At 37.4% G+C, this 25,041-nt stretch overlaps 1 protein-coding gene across 3 annotated transcripts in view; it reads left to right on the plus strand.

Annotated features, from left to right (window-relative positions):
• MAP3K4 (mitogen-activated protein kinase kinase kinase 4) overlaps nt 1-25,041 on the plus strand; it is a gene marked incomplete at its 5' end in the record, with an annotated part of 65,041 nt that overhangs the window by 23,995 nt on the left and 16,005 nt on the right. For 2 of the 3 annotated variants that reach the window (XM_083857265.1, XM_083857267.1), the window contains 13 exons: nt 3,479-3,625; nt 4,766-4,923; nt 5,242-5,358; nt 5,768-5,867; nt 5,956-6,039; nt 8,004-8,270; nt 9,254-9,403; nt 10,368-10,529; nt 12,918-13,051; nt 14,660-14,738; nt 16,786-16,864; nt 19,038-19,134; nt 23,866-23,966. In XM_083857265.1, coding sequence (XP_083713391.1) covers nt 3,479-3,625; nt 4,766-4,923; nt 5,242-5,358; nt 5,768-5,867; nt 5,956-6,039; nt 8,004-8,270; nt 9,254-9,403; nt 10,368-10,529; nt 12,918-13,051; nt 14,660-14,738; nt 16,786-16,864; nt 19,038-19,134; nt 23,866-23,966 — 1,675 coding nt within the window. The remainder of the gene's footprint in view (nt 1-3,478; nt 3,626-4,765; nt 4,924-5,241; nt 5,359-5,767; nt 5,868-5,955; nt 6,040-8,003; nt 8,271-9,253; nt 9,404-10,367; nt 10,530-12,917; nt 13,052-14,659; nt 14,739-16,785; nt 16,865-19,037; nt 19,135-23,865; nt 23,967-25,041) is intronic. The other variant, XM_083857266.1, reaches the window with a different exon arrangement.

Raw genomic sequence — 25,041 nt, forward strand, 5'->3', positions numbered from 1 at the left:
GAGGCTGTCAGGTACAATGAAGTCTGTTTAGATCAATGCCAATTTTTCAAAATGTAGTCCAGGACCTACTAAATTCAGCTGATCTCCCTGCATCCTGGCAAGCATAACCAAATTGGAGTTTTATCAGATGATCTCTAAGAGTAAACATTTAAATAAGCTCTTGGACTGATTATGATCTCACATACCAGTTATTTGGTGATCCAAAATCCATTGCTGTGTTACTTTGTGGTCCCAAATAAATTTGTCCTCTTTTCCTTCCTCCCCTACATTCTCCTTTGCTCTCCCCATTGACTGAAACCTACAGTTTCAACCTTAACAGTCATAGAATGAGTAATACATTGCATAGAATACTCTGCCATTAAGCACAGTATACCCTTCAGAGATGGGGGTGATTTTGTTTTTTTCCCTTTTAACATTTTGTGTGCTCCTTGTGGACTCCCAAGTTAAGCAAAAATTACACTTTCTTCCTGGAAAACAGTGTGTTTGTACCAGAGTATTTTGGTGGTGGATACTGCCTTACTAATGACATTGAGAAAATGAATTCAACTCAGCAAATACTTCCTGTCCTACACAATATTTCTGAACAGGCAAAGGAGCTGTGCAGGATTTTTCACAAATTGATCTGTTTGTTTCCTGAAGAATTATAATTGCTGAAGTCTTGAGCAAGCTTAAAAGAAGAGTCCAGGAGTCTGTGTTATTCTGCAAGTTCAGAGTATTACAGAATTACAAAGGAGACTGGACTGGAGATACTCTGGCCCAGCCTTCTGGAAGCTGGGTCCTACAGTTAGATTGATCCCCAAATTAGGTTGTTTTATTATATCAGAGCATTGTCAGCAAGTTGAGGGAGGTGATCCTGCCCTTCTACTCCAGCCCTAGTGAGGTGCATTAGGACTGCTGTGTCTAGTTCTGAGCTCTTCAGTACAAGAGAGGTGTGGAGCTCCTGGACTGGGTCCAGTGAAGGACAAAGATGATCAGGGGCTTGGAACACCTCATCTCTCCTGTGAGGGAAGGCTGAGGGTGTTTGGCCTGTTCAGCCTTGGGACGAGACAGCTGAGAGGGGATTCAATGTCCTGTATCACACTGTAGCCCTGAGAAGCTGACCATCTGAAATATGATCAACCCAGCTATCTTCAGTCCTGCTGCTCTCCTGGCCACTGGGCAGGGATGCAGAACTTGTACACAGCTCAGTGCAACTGCACCATCTCAACTTGCAGACAAAAGATTTTTCAATTCTTTCGAGGTATTATTCAGGAGGGAGAGCTGGCACTGCAGCACAGCATTCTGGAAATGGCACTGATCCATTTCCTTTCTGTAAGATGATCTTCTGGGTAGGGCGTTTTGCATTGGCTTTCTCTGCATTGAGGGCCAGAGCATTATTGTACTTTTCTCTGCAATTGCCCTCTAGGCATTGGGAATCTGTGATTAAATTCCCTGTGCATATGCTGTTTGTTCAAGGCTGAACAAACCCAATCCCTGAATTGTTCTTTGTATGCAAGTAGGACAGCACAGTCTGTTTTTTGCTGGGATTGACAAAGTGAATCTTATTTGAGGCACTGGAACCTTTAAGTGTCTCTTGCTTTTTCGTACCGTTTGAAATATGTAGCTGTACTGTGTGCATTTATCAGGTATACTAGTCTCGTTAATCAACTTTTTTTGAGGTGGTTAAATTTTTGTATTACTAGCAAGTCAATTGTACTAAAATTAATCTGATTTTCAATAAAAAAGTGCATACTCAAGAAGAATACTAACACAGCTTATATGCCTCTTACAGTGTGCCTTTTCTCCTGTCCTTTCTTGCTGCTTCCCTCCTTTTTGTCCATGTTTCACTTAAAGTACTAGCTTTTGTAATCATGATAATACTTGTTTATTGGAGAGAGCTGTTCTCTTTTAATGGCAGTTTAGTACCTGAACAGTTCAAGATGGTTCTCAAATTCAGCATTTGTGTTGAGGGGTGGATGCGTGTATGTGCATGTGGGTTATTTCTGTTTGGTTGTTAAATTTGGTATTGTTTGTCTTGCCCCACCTGCTTTGAGAAAATAATTTATTGTATAAAGTACCTAAACAAAAAACAACCCATCAAACCAATAATAGTGATAATATTTTCAGTTTAAGCTGTATATTCTTTCATGTGCTCATTATACACCAAAATTTTGTTTGGCCGCTGCCTCGTGAATTGCAGTTTCAAAAGTCAACACTAAGATTAGCTCTACTAGTTGTTTGTAAGTCCTATATTCTGTTACTCAATAGCATACCCCTGTAAAAGAATATTATTTAAATAAACTGTTCTTGATGAAGTTTTTCAAGTTTATTTGGAAGGGATATATATTGAAGGGGAAAAACCCCCATAGGTTAACACAAAAGTACACTGGATGTGATTGAGTGAAGAAGGACATTCATTTTAAAGTAAATGACATGTTAGGGATATAAAAGTGTCCTTTTGGATTTCCACCTTATAAAAAATTACTTTTTTTTTTAACCCTTTTTCACCTAACTTAGTAAATTTTAAACATAGAGTTCATACTATTATCATTGTTTCCTCTGCACATCATGGAGTAAAATAATGTGTTGTGGCCTGTAAAGGATTCCAAAGACTCTTGTCATACTAATAGCATTCTTGTATGTTTTCAGCTTTCATGCCATTATAATTTCTCATACCTCAAGTCCACTATATTGATACGAGAGCCATGATAGAAGGTTTTAAAAAGCTTATTAATCTGCCAGCAATTCCATTCCCTCTGACCCTTAGAAAAGTTAAGGGATTGTCAAACCTGAAGACTGATGATGATTTCAGAATACACACTTAGCATTCGAGGGCTTCTGAAAGAAAAGCATTCGTTAGTGTAGGCTTCAAAGGATCTTGCTTGTTTTGTACTCCCATACCTGTGGTTGTGCGTGTCTCTTGAAATAGTTAAAGACTGAGCTTTCAGGGAGGAGCGACGGCTCTTCAAAAGTCTTCTGCAGTTGAAAAGAGAACTTTCCTCATGTTAGCTTTGCCTGAGGAAGCAACAAAAACCCACTGATTGTTTTCAGGTCTGGTATGGATTTTGAAATTGAGGGCACCTGCCCAGGAGATTGACAGTGAATTCACTGTAGTAAAACATTTCTGTAAGCATATGTTAAACACATTGCATATTTTTCCTGACTTGCTTCCATTGGAAGTGGAGATTTCATGACTATGAGCCCTTTCGCCCCTTTCTAAACTAATTGTCTAGTAAGCAGCTTGCTGTGCCATTGTGTAGGGAGTAAGCCCTACATCTGCCTCCAGCTCCATTTACATTGATGTGGGATTGCAATTAAATAATGGGATTGCAATTAAATAATCCTGGAAAGCTAGTGACGTCTTTCCTGCAGATGTGTAGAGCAACTGTATTTCTTTCAAAAAGCTGTAGAAATGACTTAGTGACAAACTGGGCTGACGCAGGATGAATTTAAGAGTAATGTCTTGACTGATGGCAGTTTTGGGGTTTTTCTCTTGCAGCTAGTGAGAGAGTGTAAAGAAGTTCTGAAGGGTGGACTCTTAATGAAGCAATATTACCAGTTCATGTTACGGGAAGTGTTGGATGACTTAAAAAAGATTGATTGCAACATTGATTCTTTTGAAGAGGATCTGCATAAAATGTTAATGGTAAGCTTCAAAAAGGAGAGTTCAAATAAGTGTATTAATCTGAATACTGCTAATAGAAATCTGTTGCCCTTTTTAGGGATGGTTACCTTTTTTTCTTTTCCTACCTTGATACAATTTTATTGTTTTAATGAACTTGTAAAGGTAAGAAGCCAGTGCTGTTTTAGCAATACTGGGTTTTCCTCTGTGGTACAGTATAATTGTAAATTGCCTGTATTTACAAAAAATGGTTCATATATGGAACTGTAAATTCCATAAGTTTGAACAAAACTTTTAGTAACCTTTTAATATTGAATAAAATACGATTTTTGACTAACATGATATCTTACTGTACTGGCATTGCATTAATGCATAATTGATACTTTTATTTTTAATGTGTATTCATTGTTTCAATTAGTTAAAGAAGTCTCTTTACACTTGGCCTCTGAGAGATAGGGGTTGGAACTGGATGATCCCTAAGGTCCCTTTCAACCCAAAACATTCCGTGTTTCTATGATCTTGGCATTTTTACAGTGTAGTCTGAAAATATCTGAAATCAATAGAAAGCATTTTTGAGGTGGGATGCTACGGATTATTGAACTGAAACAAATTGCAGGAAATTTTTGCATTCAGTATAATTCTGAAGGGCAGAGGGTTGAAGAAAAATTGAACTTACCTTGATTTTTTATATTGGTTTAAAACAATAGTAATTAAATAAAGGTGAGAGATAAGACTTGATATAAAGGAACAGAGTGTAATAGAATCTCAGAAACCTTTTCACGGTACTTATCTGTATCCAGGAGGATATGTTCAGATAAAACCTTTTGATGTAGTCCAGTTCATAAAAGATGTAGAGACTGTTTTCAGCAGTTCAGCTTTAAAGACTCTGGCTACTGTCAGTGTTCACTAATACAATGGTAAATAGCAGCACAGGAGGCAAGGTGGTCAGTATTTTCAGGAAGGTATTGTGGAGACGTAGAATTGAATACCTGCTGAGCCCTAAATTGCACCTTTTGTGTGTGAACATGGATCTCGCTTTTGGTTGGAGCAAATGAAAATTATTGTAGAAATACCTTCTAAAAATTGTATAATAGTGAGTTTGTCTGTTGATTTGAGACGTTCTGGTCCTTAACAGCTTGTGTAACAATTTCTGTTTAAATTCAGGTGTACTTTGATTATATGCGAAGCTGGATCCAAATGCTGCAGCAGTTACCTCAAGCATCTCATAGTTTAAAAAATCTGTTAGAGGAAGAATGGAATTTCACCAAAGAAATAACTCCGTATATAAGAGGGGGTGAAGCTCAAGCTGGAAAACTATTTTGGTAGGTTTTATTTAATTTCTCTGCTTATGACGTTGTTTTATATCACAGGGGTATTCAAGTCAGCACTTGCTTGTGGTTCCCAGGTGGGACTTCTTGAGATTTCATTAATCAGCTGGTAGTCTTTGTGAATTTATGGATTGTTGCAGTGGCTGTAGGTGTAGGATGAAAGTAGGTGCAGGTGCCTTCTGTGGGCCCCAAGATGCTGCTTGTTTCTGTACATGGACTTGGCAACAGCTCTCTTGCACTGAGAAGGAAGAAGTTTAAGATTCCATGCTACCTCAGTAAGACTCTGAAGTTCCATCATTTCTGTTGCTACAGTGATATTGCAGGAATGCTGCTGAAGTCTACAGGAATATTTTTAGATTCTGGACTGCAAGACAGTTGTGATGAATTTTGGGCCAGTGCCGATGACAGTACTGCATCAGATGAAATCAGGTATTAAGCTTTTTGGCTTAATAATAACAAAACATATATGTTTCTCTACCTCTGCCAGATGCATAATGTATTTTATTCCTTACAAAGCAAACTTAGTAAATGCAAGGCTTCATAGACTGTATCGCTATATTTCTGTGTGCAGTAGTAATGAGCTATCATTTTGGTTTTTGGAAGCCTAGTAACTTTCTCTTTAGTTCAGGCTATCAAGTCGTTTATATAATGATGTTTGAAGTAAATTTTTATATTCTTACCAAAAATGTGCCTATGCAAGTTCAATTTTTTTGTCAGCCGCTTTCAAATATTTATGTTCTTTTTACTAACGTATGTGTAAATAATTATTTTCTAATGGCTGTATAAGTGTAATATGATTTATTAAAACATTCTAATTTCCTTTCTGCCAATGTTTTAGGAGGTCTGTTATAGAGACCAGCCGAGCGCTAAAAGAGCTGTTCCATGAAGCTAGAGAAAGGGCTTCCAAAGCTCTTGGTTTTGCTAAAATGCTGAGGAAGGTAAGTTAACAGAGTCTCCTCTTATTTATATATGCTTTAAAGAAATTGAGTCTGAAAGCATATTCCTTTGTTTTGTCATTATTTGTAGGACCTTGAAATAGCAGCAGAATTTGCGTTGTCAGCCCCTGTGCGAGATCTTCTGAATGCTCTGAAAACAAAAGAGTATGTGAAGGTAAATTCACATAGGTAATAAGGTTTAAAGGCATGAAAGTGAACTGAGTATGCTAAGCAAAATGTCAAATATTGGTATGCTTTAATTTTTTAATGGGACACATGTACTTCAACATGTAAAGTGTTCTGTATTTAATATTCGATTGTGATTTGTATGAGTTAGAATGCTAGTCTATGTTTTGGGAAATCAGTGTCTTAATTCCTTATTTTTCCAAAGATTCTCTTTGTCACTCTTTGATGTCTGTTTGAGGAAAAGCCTTTCTGTTTGATAATGCTTAGTAGTGAGTGCTATGAAACAAATGCTTTCAAATCTGTAAGGTAAATGGATACGTGTTTGAGTAGATAATCTCAGACTGTAGACTTGTGTTTTGCCTTTATAAGGCAACAGTATTATAGTGGATGTCTGCTTTCACAAGCTTCCTAGAGAGTACTAAGGACATGAGAAATGCAGGGACTCTGTTCTGTTCCAGAGTAACTGTTGCTAGAATACTGTTATACAGCAAAACTAAGTTAAGCTCTTGGTGCTCTATATTTACTGCAGTGTAAAGTCCCACATATGTGGTTTTGCAAAATTCCTTAAAAATTCCTAGGTCAACAAGTCTTTTTTGTAGTTTAAGTAAGTAGTTTGCTTCAACAGATTAAATGTATTTGGATCTGCTGTTCTTTTTTGTCCTTCCATACTTTTAATATAAATGTAATTTGCAGTTGGGAAATAGTGCCTTAACTTTTTAATGACATAATTCTTGTTAGATTTACGTAAATGTTTGCTAAATACAGAAATTTGTTTAAGGGGACACAAGTTCATAGGAGAGAAGTTCATAAAGGGTTGTAAATACAGGGATAAAACAACTGGCTCAGCAGGGCCCTGGTCTGTGAATTGTTTGAGTTGGAAAATAGCCAGGGAAATCAGTATATGTTTACTTAAAAAAAATATTGTCCCCCAAGTACGAAGTCTTGCTGCTTCAAGACACCATATTAGTTTTAGTAGACCTTTTAAAGATTGTATCTTTTTCTTATGTACGTTTTTTGAAGAAAAAATCGTGTCTTGCGTTTGACACATCTGTTATACATGGGTTAAATGACCCACATTTTGATAATGAGCACTTTATATATTAGTTTTGGGAGTCTAATTTAGCTTTTAGTAACAACCATCTAGTGTTTTGCATTGGCCTACAGATTATGATAGTTTTAGTTATAAAATATGTCTGCCTAAATGTGGAAGTGCTGAGTGCAGTGTTTTGTCTTAGCTTGATGACATCAGTCTGAAAAGAGAGAACTTAACTCCACTGTGAATCCATTGCCTTATGTCAAGTCATGATACTGGCTATTTTACTGTTTTCACAATTTGCTTCTGATACCTAACTTGGTTGAAGTATTGTTACCAATGTGACAGATATAATTGGAAATAGTTTTTAAGTAGTAGCAGTAATATTTTATTGAAAGAGAATGCTCTAACTGGACTTAATCTTGCTTTTATGGAAGTAGAAGAATTACTTTTTGGACAGATTTTTTGTTTACTCTTTGTCTTTTGTATTCATTGAGAAATATATGAATTCTGAAGGAATTTTTCTTGTAATACTCCACTCTTTGTTGACTAATTTACTTTTTAAAATGTTTGTATATATGTTTTATTCTTGTGTATGAATACATATATAGTATATATGTGAAACTGGACTTCTTTTGTAACAAGAATCCTTTAGATGAATATGTAGAAGGATTAACTTGAAGTACACAGAAAGAAGTCACTGAAAATGGTGATCCTGTGGATTTCAAGAGAAATAATTTATAATGCATTTTGACTTTCAATGCAAAAATAGCGGAAGATGTTGTTTTAGTATGTATATTGTATAGCTTTTTAAGATGGAGATTCTTCTTGTTGCTTAAATGCTACTACCTATTTTATCTTTTTCATTTGTCATAAAAGGCAACGAGATTCATTAATTCAGTATATTTCCTTTTTTACAGGTACAAATTCCTGGACTTGAGAGTTTACAAGTCTTTGTACCAGGTAGTATTGCCGGGGAAAAGTCTGTGATTTTGCAGCTCCTCAATGCAGCTGCTGGGAAGGATTGCTCCAAGGATTCAGATGAGCTGACATATGAGGCCTACTTGCTGATGACCAAACACAGTGACAAAGACCATGAATCAGATGACAGCTGGAGTGCCTGGCAGGGTCAGCCAGTCAAAGTAGTGCCTCAAGTAGAAACTGTTGATACGCTGCGCACCATGCAGGTGGGTTTGATCTTGTTCCCCCTCTGTTTGTCATCTCCACACTTCTATAAATGCTTATTCTGTCAGATTAACTGGAGTGATTCAGTGAAGGATGTGTCCTTTTATAGGTAGTAAAAAGTTAAATTCAGGAATAAGTTTGATTCTTAGTTGTGTTAAATGGAAATATTAAACGGATTGTAGCATTTCCTGGCAGGATCAGTCTCTACAAATGTGCCTTTTTCAGAGTTGCACTTGTATAATAGAGATAATTCCAGTATCTAGATGGGTGTTCAGAAGAGCAGATAAGACTTAAAAACTGAACATTTATTAAGAAGTCATCAGTCTCCAAGAACATGTGATGGTTGTGTGCTTTCCCCACACTGGGGCGTGAAACTAGTTACTCTTGATCTTGGATGAATTGTGACATTTAATGTTAAATTTCTCTGGAAGTTACTGGATGTTCAACAGTTCTGCAGGGAGAAATGTTTCTAGTCATACTTTCCTTCTTCCCAAGCCAACAGGGTTTTCCTGCCAGCAGTTAAGCTGCACTCTGACAGCTGAGCCAGCTCCCTGCCCCTTGTGTTCTCATATCCTTAATGTTAAGCTATATGAATTTTCCTTTCAGTATGTCATGCAGTTCCTTGGATCCCTACCATAAATGGGCTGTACTGTCCACGAAGAGAGTGGCTTTCCATGCCACTGTGCCTGACCTTTGGCATTCAGAGGGTTCTAGCAATTACAGGCAGTTGAAAAAGTCACTCCTCTACATACTGCTGCTTTTAGTGTGCAAACATGTTGTTTCTTGTTTGCCTGTTGTTCCAGTTGAACAATAAAAAAACAGCATCAAGCTTTTCTGTGTGAATTTAGATTTTCATGAATAGTGATGAGAGGTCTTTCATGCATTAGAATTAAAAAATGACTGATTGGAATCTAGTGATATTGGATATATTTTTACAGAGAGGATTTTCTTTACAAGAAGTAGTTAATGGTGTCTTGTATTCTAGGTTGATAACCTCCTCCTTGTAGTCGTTCAGTCTGCCCACCTTGTGAGTCAGAGAAAAGCTTTCCAGCACTCTATTGAAGGGCTCATATCTCTGCACCAGGAACAGACATCCAGCCAACCAATCATTGCCAAAGCTCTACAGCAGCTAAAGGTAAGTAGGTTTGGAGATTATTTATCAGAACTGATGAGGCTTTGCTCACTGATAAATAAAAAAGTTGGAGAAGATTTGATTGCAATTCTGCAATTGTAAGTTATTTGGTAGTCCTCTATGGACTTGACTTTCAGAACTATTTTCACTCTGCTTTTGCAAATGACTTGTGAATGTGTTTTTGAGCTGTATTGGTGTAATCATTTCTGCATTGGGTAATTGGGAAACAAGTGCATAATGCAGATGAAATACCATAGCAACAGAGTGAATACCTCTTTGGGTGCAGCAATATTGAATTGATGATTCTCTAAAACCAAATTCTATCAAAATCAATGATCTGTAACAAACAACTTTCCTTCCTGTATTTGAAAATGTGTAAGTGGGTAGTCTCTCTGTTTATTTCCTCTCAGATTTGGTGTGGGTTTTTAAATCTTCGTTTATTTTGTGTGAGTGGTGTGAGTTTTTTTGGTTTTGTTTGTTTTGATTTTGTTTGATGAGTTGAGTTTGTTTGTTTGTTTGTTGGACTTTAAGTGGCAGTATCAAGTCCCTGCATTCAATAGAGACTGTGTCCATATACCAAGGTGAAAATAGAACCAAGATTTAGTCACACTATAGATAGTAGAACTCATTTTCTTCTTTCTTGTCTGTCTGGTTTTGGTTGGATTTTTTTTTTTTTTTTTTTTTTTTTTTTTTGTTGGTTCCCCACTCACCCTTTTGCTGTCTTTGTTTTTAAGGTTAATCACATACAAGCAATCTTTATTACAATACTTGAGTTAATTACAAGAATTGCCTCATGCAACTGCTGGAAAATGTTTGTTTTTCCAAGACTGAATGAATTTTTGTGGGATTATGGTACCTTTTCATTTAAAACAATGTAATTGTTAGATTCATGTTTGCCTTACGTTCTACAGTTGACAAGACTAAGTAATATTTTGATGCCCCCCCATCCCTTTTTGTTGTTTCTCAGAACGATGCATTACAGCTATGCAATAAGATAAGCAGTGCCATTGATAGAGTTGATCACATGTTCACATCTGAGTTTGATGCTGAAGTTGATGAATCTGAATCTGCCACTTTGCAGCAATACTACCGGGAAGCCATGATTCAGGGTTACAATTTTGGGTTTGAGGTAAGGAAACAAAAACCAATCGAAATTTTTGACTTTGCATTGGTGCAAATAAGGTAACTAATAACTGTGGAAATACAAAGAATTTATGGAACTATTGAATTTTTTAGGTTGGAAAAGACCTTTAGGATAATCAGTTCCTACTGTTAACTCACCACCACCAGGTCCACTACTGTACCATGTCTACATCTACATGTCTTTTAAATAAACCACTTCAGGATGGGGACTCAGCCACTTCTTGTGGCCTGTAGTAATGCCTGACCCCTCTTTTAGTGAAGAAATTGTTCCCAATATACAATCTAAACCTCCCCTGGCTTAATTTAAGGCTGTTTTCTCTTGTCCTAACACTTTTTACTTGAGAGAAGAGATTGACACCCACCTTACTATAACCTCCTTTCAGGTAGTTGTAGAAAACAGTAAGGTTACACCTGAGCCTCTTTTTCTCCAGGCTAAACAGCCCCAGCTCCCTGAGCTGCTCCTCACAGGACTTGTGTTCTAGCTTTGTTGCCCTTCCCTGGACTTGCTCCAATACCTGAATGTCTTTCTTGTAGTGAGGGGCCCAACACAGAATTTGAGGTGCAACCTCAGCAGTGCCCAGTACCCCAGTGCTGCTGGCCACACCATTGCTGATGGAAGCCAGGATACCATTGGCCTTCTTGGCCCCCAGGGCGCACACTGGATCATGTCCAGCCAGTTGTCAGCCAGCAACCTCGAGTTGTTTTGTCCCAGGCAACTTTCCAGCCACTTTTCCCCCAGCTCGTAGTGCTACATGGGATTGTTGTGACCTGGTGTTTGACCATGTTGAGTGTCACACTGTTGGCCTTGGTCCAACAATCCAGCCTGTCCAGATCCCTCCACAGGGCCTTCCTGCCCTCCAGCAGATCAACACTCCCACTCAACTTGGTGTTGTCTGTGAATTGGCTGAGGGTGCCCTTGATCCCCTGGTCCAGATCATTGATAAAGACATAAAACAGGACTGGCCCCAAAACTGAGTCCTGGGGAACCCCAATAGTGACTGGCTGCCAGCGCCACCACTCCCTAGGCCTGGCCATCCTGCTGGTTTTTTTACACAGCAAACAGTGAACCTCTATCCAGATCCATGAGCAGCCAGCTTCTGCAGAAGAATGCTGTGGAAAACCATGTCAAAAGTGTTACTAAAATATAGGTAGATGCCATCCTTTCCCTGGTCCTCTCATTGGCTCACCTTCACATAGAATGATACCAGGTTAGTCAAGTAGGACCTGCTTTTCACAAACACATGTTGGCTGGGCCTAATCTCCTGGTTGTCTTGTACTAGATGATCTGTAATCTTCAGACTGACAAGTCTCTTGTTTTCTGGATCCTCCTTGCAATCTTTCATGTACATGGGCCTCACATTTGGTAATTTCTAATGAAGTGTGACTTCCCAGTTTTAGCAGAACATCATAAAAAATGTGTTGCCTGAGAAATTTTACTTGAAAATAATTGAAAAGCAACAGATGAATCTGATAAATCTGTTAAATTAGCTGTGCCTGGAAATCTGAAAGGCTTTTAAGAACTTGATTTCAGGTATAGTCTTGTAAACTCTTCTGCTTGGCAGCATTTTAGATGATATCAGAATCATTAAGGTTGGAAAAGACCTCTAAGATCAACTAGGTGCCACCATGCTCACAAAGGGCCATATTTACTCCTTTTTTTAATACTTCCAAGGATGGTGACTCCACCAGCCTGTGGTTTAACTTACCGTTTAACTTACCGTCTCAAAGTTTTTCAGCCTAGAATAGCCTAATACTCTAACATGAGACATTCCTTCAGAGTTTATGGTGGTTCTTTGATGCAGTACAAGCTTTTGAGTGCTTGCCTTAGAGTGCAGGCATTCAAAATGTTATGTTCAGATGCTTTAACTCTTTTGCTATTTGATTCTTCTGGGCTTTGTAAATTTTTTTTTAAAAATTGTGTCAAATCCTAATGTACTTTTAGGATAGTCTTATAAGAAGTAGATGGTATTTGTTTGATTTTTAAATGCACATAGATAACTTTTTTATCCCCTAATGTTAGTGCAATATAACTAAAAATAAACACTACTTTGCAGTTTAGTCTCTGGTTACAGAATCAAGTGTTTATGTAGGATGTTTCTTCAATGATTTGTGCACTGTTAAACACCAGCACATGCCTGATACACAAAGAAAAATGCAGTGTGGCTCAGTACTGCCTCTCGCTGTAGTGTATTTTGTATCATACTTTTCTTGATTAATTTTTTGTCTATAAATAGGCAACTAGTTTCATAAAATAATTTTGTCTAAGAATAGGATATGACTGTTACCGTACTGTAGAGTTTGTTAGCTTGCAAATACTCCAGTGGATATTGTTCTTCTTATTAATATGTGAGAAGTAATCTTTAGTTTCTTACAGTACCATAAAGAAGTTGTTCGTCTGATGTCTGGAGAATTCAGGCAGAAAATTGGAGACAAATACATCAACTTTGCCAGAAAATGGATGAATTATGTGCTAACAAAATGTGAGAGTGGCCGAGGCACTCGACCCAGGTAACAGCCAGCTTGTTACTGCCATGGTAGTTTTTGGTAGAGATGAAGGGTTGGGGTCAAAAAATTGGAGGAAGTGAAGTGAAGTGACATCTCGGTGGTGGCCAGTCACTAAGGTGCTCTTCAGGGCTCAAGTTTAGGGCCAGTTTTTTTCAATGTTTTTATCAGTGACGTGGATACAGGAGTTGTGTACATACTAAATAAGTTTGCCATACTAAGGAGGAGACATTGATTCCCTCAAGGGCACAGAGACTGTACTGAAAAAACTTGATAAATTATGAGGGCTGGACAATAACCACAACCCTATGAAATTTAACAAGGGCAAGTGCCAGATTTTGCACCTGAGTTGCTGTAACTCTGAGTATCCATATAGATCAGAGGCCAAGAGAGTGCAGCCCTTCAGAAAGGGACTTCGGGGTTCTTGTTGATTTTAAGCTTTGAGTTCAGCAATGTGCCCAGGTGGTGAAAAGGCCCAACTGTATCCCGGGGTACCTTAGGCACAGTAGATCTGACCAGCTGGAAGGAGTGATTGTACCACTGTGTTTAGCACTGGTGCAGCCTCACCTCAGGTACTTTGTGCACTTTTGGGCTCCCCCAGTCTAAGAAGGACATAAAAATTTTGCAGGAGGTCTAAAGAAGGGCAGGGAAGATGCTGAAAGGACTAAAGGACAAGATGTAATAAGGAGCAATTGAGGAGTACTAGGTTTGCTCAGCTTAGGGAAGAGGAAACTGAGTTGCTATCTGCAACTTCTCCATGTCTTCTCTCTGGTGACTGGACAAGAGGAGATGGCTTAAAGCTGCATTTGGGGAAGTTCAGATTGGGTATTTGGAAAAAATTCTTCACTGAGAGGTGGTCAGGCATTGTAAAAAGTTCCTCAGGAAAATGGTCATGGCCCCAGGCCTGCTGATGTTCAAGGACCATTTGCACTGTGCTCTTAACTTCTAGGTTGCCCTTTATGGAGTCATAAGTTCAGTTCTTATGATCTGCCTCTTCCAACTCAGGATATCCTGTAATTCTATTTGTGTTTTGTAGGTTGCAGCTGCTAATTCAAGTAGGTCAAAGAGGAGGCAGTGGGGGACAGCAGGTGGCTGACGACACAACTCACCGCAGCCAAGTTACTTACTTTACTTTACCAATCTAGGCCATGAAATCACTGATGCCCAGTCATTACTAATCATATAGTCATGAAATCTTTAGTATCCTTTCAGTCTTGTTTCAGAAAGGAGGCTTTAAGCAGGCATTGCAGTTTCAGAAAGGAGACTTTAGGCAGTGGTTTGACTTGTTGCTCTGAAACATTTGATTTGATTTGATTGAGTTGATGCTACTGCTTGGAAGGTAGCATGTGTATGGGTGTAGATACATAGCATGGCCTGCTCACCTTATTTGGCAGTGTCCTTGCTAAAATCAGTGTTTGTCCAAATATAACTGGATAAAAGATAACATTTTTATATTCTATGTATTAGTTTGTTTTTTAATTAGGATTTTATCATATTTTACCAGGGAAAAATAATTAGCTATTATTTACTGGTTTTGGATATGGTTGAGACTCTTAATAATAGCTTTAGCCAAAGATTGTTTCATTTTCTGTCTTTTCTTTTTCCTTTACATAGATGGGCAACTCAAGGTTTTGATTTTCTTCAAGCCATTGAGCCAGCATTTATTTCAGCTCTCCCAGAAGATGACTTCTTGGTATGGATAAGTTTTTCTGCTGGTGTTTATTTGTAAATGCTTGTGAAGTTGTCAGTATATGTTTTGCAGGGATACTTTTTATGAAACAGCATCTGAACACAGACGCAGTTCTGAAACAATTGCTGTTGTACATCACTGTTGATTGATACTGCTATCTCTTCTGTTTGTTAGATTCTGAAAAGAGTAGATTTGTGACCATTGCCAGTAATGGTTTCAGTTTGTTGACTAGTTGCTAGTACTGTCTTGGGAGGCTACCTCCCTTTGTGTCTTGGAAAGTTGACAGCAGCTTTCTACAGAGACTTATAGTTGTCATAATGAATTTCTAAATGTAAGCTTCTGAGGCTTAACCAACACCCAGAGTTCATCTATGGATATAAATACAAAATCACTGTCATTTAAAGATTTTTATTTTCAAATCATTCCAACATGAAACAAACTTTAAGCATCTTTCTTTTGTTTTTATTATGAAAAAACAGTAGACTAAAGCTGGCTTTTTGTCTGCTCTGCTTTCCTTCTTTTCCTGTTCTGAGAATTAATTTCTCTGATCTTAGTACAATACTACAGAGAAGTGAAAGCACAGTTGCCACAAAATAGCAGAATGTGAGTGTCAGCACCTCTTGTTTTTTCCTAATTTCAAGATGTGTTATGAAATGCCAACCATGGTAATCTTGCATAATACAGAAAATATATGGTTTAGTTTTCTTTTAACGTGTACTTCTATCAGGAACTCTGCAGCAAATTGGGTTAGTCCTCCATTTGTGTTGCTGGGAGACGGTTGTCTGCCTTAATGACAGAGTTAATCTGGTATTTGGAATACAATGATCCTTTAGCTTTAGGAAGTAGTCCCTCAAATTCTTCTGCTTTGACACAGTTTCTGAAACAGATTTTGAGCACTTAAGCGGGGAAGAAAGGAGGGAGCCCAAAACCTTAGCTGCATTTTTGAACTTTCTTCTTTCTTAAACTGGGTTTCAGTTTTGGAGATCATCACCTGAAACCACTTCAATTAATCTTTATAGCACAGGTCACAGTATTTTATCTAGAAAATACAATGCCAGTCCTGATCTCTTAGATACTACATCATGTCATGGGAGAACGATGGTCTAGATTAAGAGCTCTACACTTCAAGATGAAATTCTAGCTCAGTCTGTGTTAGTAAGATATGCCAGTCTCACGCTCATCACTTCTTTAGTTTTATAATTCTTTTTTTTATTAGTCCTTGAAGTTCCTGGTCTTCACTAAGTTTATAATTTCTGGAAGAAATTTTGGCTACACTGAGCAACTAGCATATAGAAACGACCTTCATAGCAGCTCTGCCAAAAACCATAATTTTACTACTCAGTGAAGATACCTTGTATCCCTGGGGTTCTGACAAGTAAATTGAACCACAGGAAGATTTAATAACTTGTCCAGGATTACATACCTATTGCATAGTACACCTAATAATTTGGCTCAGATTGCCTGGGGCCCAGTTCAGTGATTTTAACTTTTTAAGTTCCTTTCATGAAAGTTTTGATAGCTTCATGGGTAAATAAGGAAAGTGTATTTCTTTTAGTATGCAGGGCTTCATATTTTTTGTTTCAGAGATTTTCATTTTGAGATTGAGGCCATTATATTCTCACTCAGTTTTTTTAGGTTTCTTCTTGGAATATGGAGGGGGAGATCTGAGAAGGTTGTTACAGCTTTTTCCAGGAAATGTGATTTAAAATATGTTAACAATGAACATTAAGTTCCAATACCTTTATATTTTGAAATGTTCTTTATGATATGTCACTGTTCTGTTCTTACAATTAAGTAATTTTGAGAAGGACAAAAGGCAAGAAAAGACTAAGACCTTCCTAGCTTTAAAGAAATCAATTAAGTCAAAATGATAATGTGGTTTGAGAAGATTAATATAATAGGTAGAATATAGGGGTGCTTAGCTGACAGATTACATACTTGAACAATGTAATATTGTTACAATTGTGTAACAAATTGCTGTGAGCTTTGTCATATGACCATCAACCTTCTTGTAACAAACATCACAACTTTTTATGTTTGTCTTTCCTAGAGTTTACAAGCTCTGATGAATGAGTGCATTGGCCATGTCATTGGAAAACCTCACAGTCCTGTTACAGGTTTGTACCTTGGTAAGGCAGAAGTTACTGGTGTTTGTTCTGGAGCTTTGCTGCTGCTGTTACAGAATTTTAATTGTACAGTGCTTTTAAAATGCCAGAAATACCAATAAAAGTATTTTCAATCTATTTGTCATTGTTGATGTGAAACCATTATTGATAAGGTGTAGATATGTGGTAGTTTTACCCAAGAAATTTCAAAGCTTTACAGATTCTTTCCTCTTAGTTTGTCCTTACTTTGAAGTCCTGCAAATTTGATAGAAAAGGGCTGGGTTGTTTAAAGATTGGGTACAGAAGTGATTTTAACTCCCTACCCCAAATTTTCATTGTGGCACTGCAGTTATTTACACTTGGCACTGCAGATGTTTTTGCTTCTAATGGACTTTATATTATCAAGTACACACGAGTTATGCATGGGGGCTGTACAAAACAGTTCTTTGATATAAAATATGGCATAATGTAAAATACATCTTTATAGAAATAGATGTTGATATCATTAGAGTGAAATGAACGTATTTGGTAATGCATCTTGAGAAAAGGCTCTTTCATCTGCTGTGTGCCTTTTACTCATTTCTTTCTGAGCACTGTTTCTGTCGTTATCCTCTCAACTCCATTGACTTGTTTACTTTTCAAAATACTTTGTCATCTTTTTTATCTTTCTCCTGGTGTCCGCATCCTGGGCAGGCTTGATGATAGAAGAGATGAGGGGGGGTAATCTGCCTCCAGTAGAGGAGGTTTTCCAGTTTTTCAGGAAAGCTTGTTTTGATATCATTTTGATGAAGAAGTCTTACGGCTGACAAACCTTTTGCAATGAAAGTCAGTCAAAGAAGCACAGTCTGAAATCAAATTTAGCCAAATTCTATGTAGTGATGTAAGACTTGTACATTCACTTTCAGTACTGTTGTTGAGAGGGAGGCCTGTTTTAGATGAATCACCAGCATGATGATGGCAAATTATTGAAACTCTTATAAATGCTATCAGGCACTGCAGATCACATGAACTAAATTTCTTGACAGCTTTTGTCTCAGAGGCGTGGGGAGGGGGTGACACAGATGAATAGTGCAGACTCAAACAGTAGCCTGAAACTTTAATACATGTGAAATTTAGCATAAACTGTATCCTGGCTGCAGATATTGCAGATGCCCATTCCTGTCTTCTAATCAGAAGAAAAACAAGACTTCCTAGTTACATTTGCATACCACTTTGAAGGACTTAAACCCCACTGTGGTCTTTATCCCTTTTCCTAAAGCTGAGGATCCAGTTGTGCTCACACTGCTGCCTCTAGACATAATGCTGTGTATGTCCTGGTGTTTTATCCTGTCTTTTTGCTTTGTGAAACAGTTGGTGCCTACCTAGGTGGGTTAGGATCTGCCTTCTGGGTCTCTTGCTAGTGTATTTGCCAATTACAGCAGGAGAACCAACACCTGGCCCTGCCATCTTTTGCTTACCCTAGTTGACCAAACAGGGCAGAACCGTAGCTCCCTGAGAGGAACTTAGCCTGGCAGAAAGTGCTGGCTCGTGGTTTGGCAGGCAACCAGCTGTCTTGAGATGTGACTGCCACAGTATTTTTCTTACTGTTTAAGGAGGAGTTGAGGGCAGATGGCGCAGGCTGCTCTTGGAGGCACTGAATTAGTTAGGCATAAAGACAGTGACTACTCACTTAGGTTTTGTCCTGTCCATTTGTACCACTTTCTTGGGGCAGACTGTCATGGGGGGCGTTAGTTTGGGGAAAACTGTCATATGTGGAGTTTTTTCCACAGCTTAATCTGCTTTCCATTATTGTCTGAAAAAGCTTAATTCTTATGGAAAGGAACATAATATTGTTCTTTGGTTTGGTAATTATTATTGGGTTAATATTTATTTTGCAATAAGATTAATTTGTGTAGTGGAAATAATGAAGTTTTTATAATGTATGTACACATTTTCTAATTTCTACTTTTTAACTATCTTGAGAATTTACATTATTTTATGGATGAGTTAAGTAATACAAAAATATGAAAAGTATTAATACATACAATTGATTTATTTGAAGTTAGAATAAGATGTGTTTTTCTTAAAGGGTAAGAAAATACGTGCCAGTTCACTTTTAACTCTAAATACGAATTTGTTTTAATTTTGTGTCTTGAAATGGCCCTTAAGAAAGTTTTTCTGACATATGATTAAATGTGATCTGTTTTTATGTTTGCAGCTGTTCATCGAAACAGTCCCCGTCCTGTAAAAGTGCCTCGGTGCCATAGTGATCCACCAAATCCTCATCTCATCATCCCCACGCCTGAAGGCTTCAGGTATTGAGCATTAGTACAGCATTTTAAACTGTTTTATCCTCTCTTGGCTATGCTGAATGTCAGTAAGTGGAACACCTTTTCTTTCCCTTTGAGGGCAAAGCAGATAGAAAAGTAAGTGATCTAGATTTTATTGATGTGTTTTTAAGGACAATACAAGTTTCCTCTTCTTGCTGCTTGCCCACCCCTCTGTGTGTTGGTGCATGTGTTCTCAAGTTTGAAGTCATTCTTATCCCCTTTATCTTTCCTGAAACCAGAGTTCCAATGTAAAAAGCTTTAATTCAGTGAAAACAGCTCATTAACAAGACTTTTATTTCCTTCCACACTTCGAATGCCTGCCTAAATTCCTGTGGCAGTGCTTTTACTAATTTACATACATGGAACTTAAAAATGTAGCATTCTGAAATATGGTGGCATTTCTGCATCATTACCAACCTGCTGTGAATAAGTTTAAAACAGTGGCTATTTCCTCCTGCCGTTGAAAGAAGTGACATGAGAATTAATGCAAAAATAGTTTAAAAAAATCTGAAATAAATATCGCCATGCATAATTTTACACAGAGGGCCCTCTTTTTCAAGAATGTGATGACAGTGAGACACTCTACAGTTGACTTTTTTTTCAGAAGCCACTTAGCTTTGGCAGAAACCAGTAGTATTCTAAAGATTTGAAGATTTTTAATTTGAGGATTATTATTATTGTATAACATTGGCAGCCACAAAGCTTCTGAGAGCCAGAGCTATTCCACATAAAAATCTTCCTGCAGTTGAAAAACTTCTAAAATCAGGCATCATTATACCCACTTCAATATTTTGTTTCTAAAACAAACTTTCAACTCCATACATTTTTTTTTTAAACTGTTTTCCTGAAGTTTTTCTTCTTGCCACAGCACACGGAGTGTCCCTTGCGACGCGCGGAGCCATGGCAGTGTTGCCGTGAGTCGCCCCGCTCCCGTGGGGAGCGACTCAGCCCAGCCCAAACCTGTCAGCAGTGCCAATGAGACCAGGTAGCTGCGCTCCGTGACGTAGCAGACTCATCCTCCCTACATCACCCACATAACTGTTCTCACATACATCCTAATAGATCACTTGCACCACGCTCTTCCCTCCCATCGTGTCTTCCGCTGGCTCCTTCATTCATGTTCCACTTGAGCGAAATCATGTGTCTTAGACAATGGTGATGAAACCACTTTCAGATCCAAAATGCCTGAACAGTGCGGTAGTTAAAGCATGCAGTTCTGATGTAGATTGCGGATTTGCTCAGTAAAATGTCCATGCAATGAACATATGCCAGTCAGCTCACTGGTATAACTTTAGTAATTAGTGCTTATAACTAACACTTAGAATCATAGAATCACATAGAACCACTAAGATAACTGCAAGATACAACTAAGTGCAAGAATTTCCTTTTATTTTTTTCCATGTTAGCTAGCAGTTTTGGTATTGTTTTTGTCTGTCATAAATATTTTGAAATGCTGTATAGTGGCAAATGCAAAATTAAACACACAAAGATTTTAAAAAATGTTTTCTTTCTATGCCTTTGCCTTCTTAGGGTGGTGCTGAATAAACTTAATGTTAAAGAAACTATTCTTGTATCAGGATATGTAACAGAAATGGCTTCTGTATCATCACAAATGATTTTTTTTTTACAGACGTATGTTACTATCTTTCTTGTTTTTTGACCTTTGATTTGGCTGTTATAATTTCTGACTGTTGGTATTTCTTCTTCCCATATTACAGTCAGACCACTGACATCTCCCAACTTTGTTTTATCTATTTTTTAGCCTGCACTCCTGACTGTGAAAAGACTGCTCTTAACACAGTGATGTTACCTTAGGGTTTAAAAATAGCTTTTTGGATTCTTATTTCTGCTGCAGAGTACTGAAAGTTCTTTGGGATAGAAATTCATATGAATGAATACACATATCTGACAACATCACACAGCTGGTAAAGGAAAAAAGAGGTGGTGAAGGAGCAATAGATTGATGGTGACCAAAGCAAACTTGGATGTAATTTGATTATGAATTGTTTTGTAGTAAATAATTTTCAATTGTGAGCTAGCAGACCATCATGGTTTGATTTGTTATCAGATGTATGGCAAAAGCATGCATTAAGCTGTTATGAGGGAAGTAAATTGCCATTTTTTATATGCAATCTTTTCTGCAAGTTTTTTCAGTTTATTTTTATTGCAGGATGTGACTTGCACATTTTACAGTAGCCTCCGGATGTATAGCTTATTAATTTAGGCCTTTTTTAAAATTGAAAATACATCTTGAAATTTTTGTCATGCACACATAGACATTATTTATTCTTCATGCCTCTGTTTTAAGCCCCCTCATAAAAAAGACAGAGTAGGCAGTAGTCTTCAGCATTTGAATAGCTCTTTCAAGTAAGTAACATTCTAGAGAACTTTCACTGAAGTTCTGGCAGCTTTATAAGCTGACAGTGGGATGGATAATTGGGGTTTTTCAAAGACTTGTATTTTTCTTAGAGTTCTCAGCTTTTTTTCTGAACCATTTTTCTGATGATTGTTCATAAAATATTCCATGATCTTGGTTTTTTTTAATTCACTGTCTAGCTTTTTAAGTAGTGTTCAATACCCTGTATGAGCTAGGAATAATTTGAAGAAAAGAATTATGAAAGCAGAGACTGAAGGCTGCTGAGTTATTTTTAGGGATTGTGTTTATTGAGAAAGCCAAAATACTACAATGTAATATGTTTTTACAATTTTTTTTTTGTTTTAGTATAGTTAAAAGAAAGTTGCAAACTTTGATGCATTGTAGTCTTAATTATGAATTTTGTTTATTTGTCCTCAAAAAGAGAAATGGAATCTTTTGGATCAGTGAAGTTTTTTGTAGTTTGGCAAAATGTGGAGTCCAGTGCCAGAATAGCACAAAGACGGAAACTTCATACGCTTTCCAGAAACTCTTTAGACATTTAAGACATGATTATATACATTAAATGCCTTTGAAAAGTCAAATGTAGGAACTTAGTAAATCAATTGAACTAGGCAGTGCATAGTGCACAAGTGCCACCATAGCTCTAGTGAAGTTTTTCTTAACCACAATCAAAAGAAAAAAAAAACCTCCAGTATAGTATAACTAGAAATTAAAATCCAAAGCACAAATACCTGGTTGTTTACATTGAGCTTTCTGGTATTTATACATTTTCACTAGGTTTGCATTTATAACTTTTATAAATGGTCAAATTTTGAGCTAACTGTGGTTATTATTCATAATTTTGTTAATTATCCAGGACTGGAGCCAAAAATTATCAAACATTCTTCTCTGTTACTATAATTTTTGCCTAATAATATACAGAATTTCTGGATCAGTAAAAGGCGTGGGTGCCAAAGATGGGCTTGAAATGGGGTTTAGGCACCTGCATTCAAAGCTATGGTGCTTAGGCCTGTTCAGCTGCTGCCACCTTTTAGAGGTGGTGTAGCTTTGCTTGTTTTTAGGCATTTAGTGCATCAGGAATTGTTGATCTGTATGTGCTGAGAACCACCTTAGCCTTCTTGCTATTAAAACCTCAACTTCCTGAAGAATGAGGGTTTTCACTAGCTCAGTTTCAGTTCCTGCTCAAACTTAAAATCTGCCTGGGTACTACTAGGAAGTGCAAAGCAAACATTGTATGGAGAACATTTGCATGGGAGTAGGTTGTATGTGGTTTTGGCTTCTGTTCTCGAGGTTGTAGTGGTGTGTTTTTGGTTTAACTATTTTTAGGTAATACTCAGATACAATTTGGAAACAACTGTAGGACTGGTAGTCTTCTCATAGGTGTATGTGCACCTTGTGATGCAAGGTATCTTTCATCTTTTTGTAGTTATTAGCTTTCAGTGAAGGATTTAACAATGTTGCCCACTTTTCAGAAACATTTAGCTCATACCTCTAAAGCCTTATGTTTAAGGAGACAGCAATCACAATTCTTCCCCATCAAACTTTAAAAATGGAAAGGAAGCCTTTTCCAAAGGGGTAGAAAGACTTCAGCAAGGAATTTACAGCTCTACAACGGGTGGACTAATTGTTGTGTGGAGCTGGAGGAAGGTGCCTGAAGACCTAAGAATTTAAGTCTTGTTTCTCTTAATGTTATTTTCCCTTCTGTTCAGCCTTCTTGTTTATCTAGCTCTTACTCTGAGGCATCTGATTCCACTCTGTGCTGCCTGGAAGAACTGGGATCAGGCTCTAAGGGATCAGGCTGCTGTCATTTAACAGCGTCCTTCCCATCAACCAGATTATGTTTCTTTCCACTAGTTCTGACTTAATGACTATGGACTATGACTGTATTTGCAGTACACTAGGCACATAGGAATTTGGTTACTACCTTTCATCTGATGATGTGGCTCACATTATCACCCAGCTGAATCACTTCTGATTGCATATCCAACCCTGGCACAAGCTGCATCATGCAGCAGCTGTCTTAGTAGTAGATTACAAGTCATGAAAATGGATTCTGTTGTTACAGGCAAGAAACAGTTTGAAGTAGTTTATGCTTTGGAAGCTTAGGGCTTTTTCATAGAGCAGCATAACTAAAATCATCCCAAAAGTCTTCATTTGATGGAAAAAGCATAGAGAGGGTTTTCTGCTTACCTTTCAGCATCACTTTTTCTTTCATGTTGCTTTCATGGTTCATATCCTAGGCGTCAGAGGTTCTGTCTCTTAAAAACTGCAGTTAAATTAGCATTGCACTAAATAAATACTAATGACAAGTTAATTAGTATGATGGCTCTTTTTAACAGGGGTTCCAGTGTCCCTGAAAATGATCGACTTGCTTCAATAGCAGCTGAGTTGCAGTTCAGATCCCTTAGTCGTCACTCCAGTCCCACTGAAGAGCGAGAAGGTGATTGTCACAGCAACAAATTGTGACCTGGATGTGCAGATGCTTTATGTCATTAACATATTTCTCTCTGTTCCCAGTTCTTACCCTTTTCAAAATTTTTTTTCACCTCATTGCATTCAAAAATCTTAGATTTTTAACTTCTGGGCTTATATGGTCAGAGGAAGTCCTTTCGTTCTCAGATATATCTACTATTCTCTTGCCATTCATATTGTTTCTGAATTGTATCTGAAGGGATTTCCTGGTTCTTTACTAAGTTCCAATGTTCAAAATGAAATCCGTAATATGATTTCTGAATTTTATACCCCATTTGATAGTAAATTTCGAAACTCTGTTAATGAGGTATGAACTGGATCCATCAGGACAGGGAAGTGTTTTGTGTTCAGTTCTTTATCCCTGCAGTATTTGTATCACAAATACTTGCTGTTGTTTGAATCCTGGAAAAAGAGACAGGATATGTGACTTGATGTCCTAGTCAGGGCTTCTCCTTCAGGTTTCCCCAGCCTCTGTATATTTGGTATTTATTGCAACAAATACCTTAAAAGATTGTATAAATTAAAAGGAAGTACAAAATCTGAGGCAAAATGGAGTTGATATTGTGATCATCCACACTGGTTTTCATAGAGAGAAATGCCTTAAAAAATTATATTAAATTATATTAATATATAATATTATATAATTATATTAAAAGATTTTTTTTCATCTTTGTTAGTTTTTCAGCATATGTTGAAAATACTGTCTGCCTCATGCTTATTCATTTTTTTTTGTATCTGTATGAAAAGGAAGATGGCTTAGGTTGGAATGAATACGAATCTTATTCTAAGGAACCTTAGAATTTTTTTTTCCTACAAATATCTTTAATATTTGATTCTGAGTGCCCTGGCTTGAAGTGTTTTCTTAAGTTTTGGAAAGAGATCTCTGTTTTTATATAAATTAAATTCTATTTTATAATTTGTTTTCTAAAGAGAAGTCAATTTTGATTTCAAGAGCATATGTTACTATACCTATAGGGTGTATTAGTCTTATATGTAAGGTCTCAGCTTCTGGTGAAAATAGTGGCATAATCCTTAATAGGAGA

Source organism: Zosterops lateralis (assembly GCF_965231275.1).
Source record: "Zosterops lateralis genome assembly, chromosome: 3".
Lineage (NCBI taxonomy): Eukaryota > Metazoa > Chordata > Aves > Passeriformes > Zosteropidae > Zosterops > Zosterops lateralis.